This window comes from Myotis brandtii, unplaced genomic scaffold (assembly GCF_000412655.1).
Source record: "Myotis brandtii unplaced genomic scaffold, ASM41265v1 scaffold793, whole genome shotgun sequence".
NCBI lineage: Eukaryota > Metazoa > Chordata > Mammalia > Chiroptera > Vespertilionidae > Myotis > Myotis brandtii.
In genome coordinates this window covers 1248851-1252605 of record NW_005371193.1, presented here as the reverse complement: position 1 = coordinate 1252605, position 3755 = coordinate 1248851, and the positions used below count along the sequence as shown (strand labels likewise).

At 56.2% G+C, this 3755-nt stretch overlaps 1 protein-coding gene across 5 annotated transcripts in view; it reads right to left on the bottom strand.

Annotated features, from left to right (window-relative positions):
* Window positions 1–3749, bottom strand: part of JDP2 (Jun dimerization protein 2) — a 36591-nt gene extending 32842 nt beyond the window's left edge. Inside the window, exon 1 of one of the 5 annotated variants that reach the window (XM_014531186.1) lies at window positions 3593–3749. Coding sequence is in view for 2 of the 5 variants with exons in the window: in XM_014531185.1 (XP_014386671.1) it covers window positions 716–836 (121 nt within the window). In the remaining 3 variants the exon portion in view is untranslated. Of the gene's footprint in view, window positions 1–715; window positions 877–3592 lie in introns of those variants that run through there. The other 4 variants (XM_014531185.1, XM_014531184.1, XM_014531182.1 and 1 more) reach the window with 4 other exon arrangements.
* Window positions 3750–3755: the final 6 nt, after the last annotated feature.

The window sequence follows — 3755 nt, the reverse complement described above, 5'->3', positions numbered from 1 at the left end:
AGGGGAGACAGTACAGAAAGATGCCAGGCCAGTGATCACAGAACATAGTAATAACTATCATGAATCTTGGAGAATTAAACAGTAAACTTGTTCTTGGAGATAAGGAAGTATCTGAGATGATCTCTCTCCTGGAGATGCCGAAGGCAAGGGGCAAATGGGTGGAGAAAGCCCCTGAGAACAAGGACGAGCTGAAAAGGGCCTCTCCAGATGGCTTCCCAGCTCTACAGGCAGGAGAGTGAGACGGCTTATGGGTGGGAGCTTTGGAGCCAGGTCAGCGCCATGTGCAAACTAGCTCTGGCCTCCCTCGCTGTGTGACTGGGGCAAGTTCCCTCACCTCTCCGGGCCTCACCTTCCTCAGCTGTAAAGTGGGAATCATAGTGTGATTGGCCCTGTAAGGATGAAAGTGGTGAAAACTTGGAAAGCACCTGGAACAGTGCCTGCCCCGTGAGTATGAAGTCAGTGTAGCCACAGGGGCCTTCCTTCCTGAAGGACACACGTGCTGGACGACCCCGCAAGGTCACTTCTAACACCGGTCTCCTTTTCCTACAGCCATGAAGGGGATCCCCCCAGAGGACTCTCTGCTCCCCCACTTTCCAGCTCTAAACCCCCAGGGGCCAGGACCATCCTGTATCCAGTCGGTTCCTGCAAGAATAGAAACAAAGGGGGCAGGTCGGGGCTGTGTACAAGGGTGCAGAACCCGAGCCCAGCACTTGACCTTTGCCCCAGTTTCTCCAAGGTCTCCTCCATCCTACATTCCAGAACACAGCTGCATAGATCGCTGGCACCACCAGCTGGCTGGGTCTCCACCCCTGCCTCCAGGAGCAGGGGGCCAGCATCCTCTGTGTCCTTCTACCTACTCTATCCTTGTCCTGCTTAGAAGGGGTGGCTCCTCAGATCTGCCTACGAAGAAAGAGAGGGGTGATCGCGGTCAGAAGCCGCTGCCAGGCATGGGCACGCTGGCATGCGTGACCCCTGCACAGGCATCCCAGCTGCGGAAGAAACCGGAACCTCTCCCCAGGAAAGGCTCCTCCCAGGAGACCAGAGAAATGCTTTCAACAAGGCCCTGTCTGTCGGCACGGTCTCCCCTGCCTGGTGTAGTAGGTGTTCAGCAAACACACAGGAAGTTACTTCCGCCAGGAATCCTTACCCCGAGCTGCAAGATGAAGCTGGGAAAGCACTGCCACCCGACAAGCCTCTATCCTCTCTTCCCTCTTCACCCCATCTCTGTTCCTTGGCTGGAGGAGCTCAGAGCCTGATACATTGCACAGTCATACACATACAGAGTGTGTGATAAATCCGTTGGCCCTTTTTTAAAAAATGCCACTGGCTCTGCTGAAGCTTTGGAAATGACGCTCCACGACTGGAACCCAAGGGCTGCAGCAAGAAAACAGACTTAAAAAGCCCCAGAACGGTGGGCTCTGGCCGGGCCTCCCACAGCCAGCAAGGAGTGTAAAGAAACACAGGCCGAAATTCCAACCTGGGTCGCTAAGGCATTTGTCTCTGCTGAGCTCCGAGAGGCCAAACCACACACACGCACCAGAGTGCACACACACATACACACACAGGCACACGGAGCTTGGCAGCCCGTAAGTTCCAGAGCTGGTAACACAAGCCACGGAACCGACTGCCAAGACAAGCAACAGAAAGAGCCAGGCCCAGTTTCATTGGCCACCATACGCTGCATATGGCCCGGGACGCAGCCAAAACAGTGTTCTCACCCTCCTCAAAGGCATAGGAGACCCTCTGTTTTCAAACACACCTCCACAGAGCCTTAATTAAAGGAAAATGGAAAAATAATGTGTCTGCTGCTCTCCCCCTGCCTATATAGGTATGCACACACACACACACACACACACACGCATATTCATACACACTCACTCTATGTTTCTCTTCCTCCCATTTCAGTTTCAAACATAATTCATTCGCATGGAAAAAAGCAAACTGCATCCTGCAGCAGAAAAGCAGAAAAGAATGTTGCCTGCCCTCAGCCCTGGCTCTGAGTGCTCCAGTTGAGCTGGGGCTGAATGAATACAGAGCAGGCCAGCCTAGCGTCTGCACTGACCCCTCTCTTCCAGAGCAGAGCTGGAAACAGAAACCCTTGTGAGAGAGACAGCCCATTGCAACACCGGCAGACCCACGACAAACAAGGCCTGGAGCGCCTGGCCCTTCTCATCCTGCCAAGGGTTCTGCAGGTTGGAAAAGATGCCCACACAGCCTGCAAACAGGTGGGGGAGACAGACGCTGGTGGCTGCAAAAGCTAGGCAGTGAGTGCGTGAGTGAGGAGATCCTGGTCCAAACCCTTCCCTAGGGGACACCATTACCACTTAGCAACACATCTCCTTAGAAGTGGCTGCAAACAACGTAGGAGAAAAGTCAGAGGCCTCCACACCCATGCCTGCCAGCAGCCTTTCAAATCTCACGGCACCCAGCTCTTCAGGAAGATTCTGGAGCTGCCTGCAGCTCTGAACCAAAGCCAAAGTGGAAGGGGAACAGAAGACTCTTTGAGAAATCCGTCCTCCCTGTTTCAAACAAGGCACAACCTTCACCAGCCAGAGGCACGAGAATAGACCTTGCTTCTCTTCCCAGGTCCTCGGGTTAATCAGAGCCGTGCTCACACCTGATACCGGGCTAAACTCTCCCCTAGAAACCTGCAAAGGAAGATCAGGCAGCATTCCAAGCTGCAGCCAGATTTGCTGGAAAGATGAAAGCAATGGGAGGTGTTTTTAAAAACCTTCAGGAAAGGGAGGTTGGGGAGATGATATGTGAACACAATTCACAGCAAGGCCTTCCAGGACAAGCAGGCACCAGTCGTGGCGCAAAGCTGCTATTTCTGAGGCTCCTCAAACCTGAGGAGAGCCCACCAACTTGGCTGCACGCACCCTCAGTCGGCAAGCCCTTTTTTTGAGTGACAGGCCTGGGCTCATCTGCATTAAGCACATGTGGTCAGGACACAGCTTGATGCCCTCGATGCCAGGAGGGTGGTCTGCCCACCGGGCCAGGATCAGGCAACCTTGCAAGTGGAGCTGACCCAAAGGGTGAGTTAATTTCCTTCCACCGCCTCTTCATTTCCAGCCTCATGCATGGCCCGGCCATCCCAGCAGAAGAACCAAGGCTTCCCCATCTTCCCGGTCTCCCAGGGTCTGGGGTCCTGGCCTTAAGACCCAATCCCTCAGCCTCCTTTGAAGGGAGGGGCATAAGAGAGTCTGCTAAACTGGGCTGATCAGGAGAGGAGGGGCTGGTTACCTAGAGGAGCCGGCTTGCCTCCTTATGTAACCTGTCTTGGGAGCCCCCCCCCCCCCCCCAGGGAACGCAAAGGGGACCCGGGCCACCCCCCTAGGCCTCCTCGCATCCCAGAACCCGGGAGCAATGCCCCGAGAGAAGCACTCTTCATTGGATGGGGAGGCCCGGGCCTTCTCCAGTCCTCAGGGAGGCACGCTTCCTCCCTTCGAGGGGGTGGGGGCGGCACACTTGCCAGCCGGTCACTGTCATCCTCCTCCTACCACCCCCCCAAGAACCCTGCACCTCCCTGGCCTTTCACCCCCCATCTGCACCCCCAGGCCCGTCTCCCCCAGGCAGTGTTCTCCCCACTCACCCGCCTTCCCCGCCGCCCGAGGCGAGCACCTCTCTGCAAACGCACGGGGGAGAAGAGCGCTGGAGGGAGGCGGAGAGAGAGCCCCGGCTGCCTGGGAGCAGACGGAACCTCCCGTCCCAGGGCGGGAACCCAAGGGACGCCACCGGCTTCCAGCTGCTTCTCG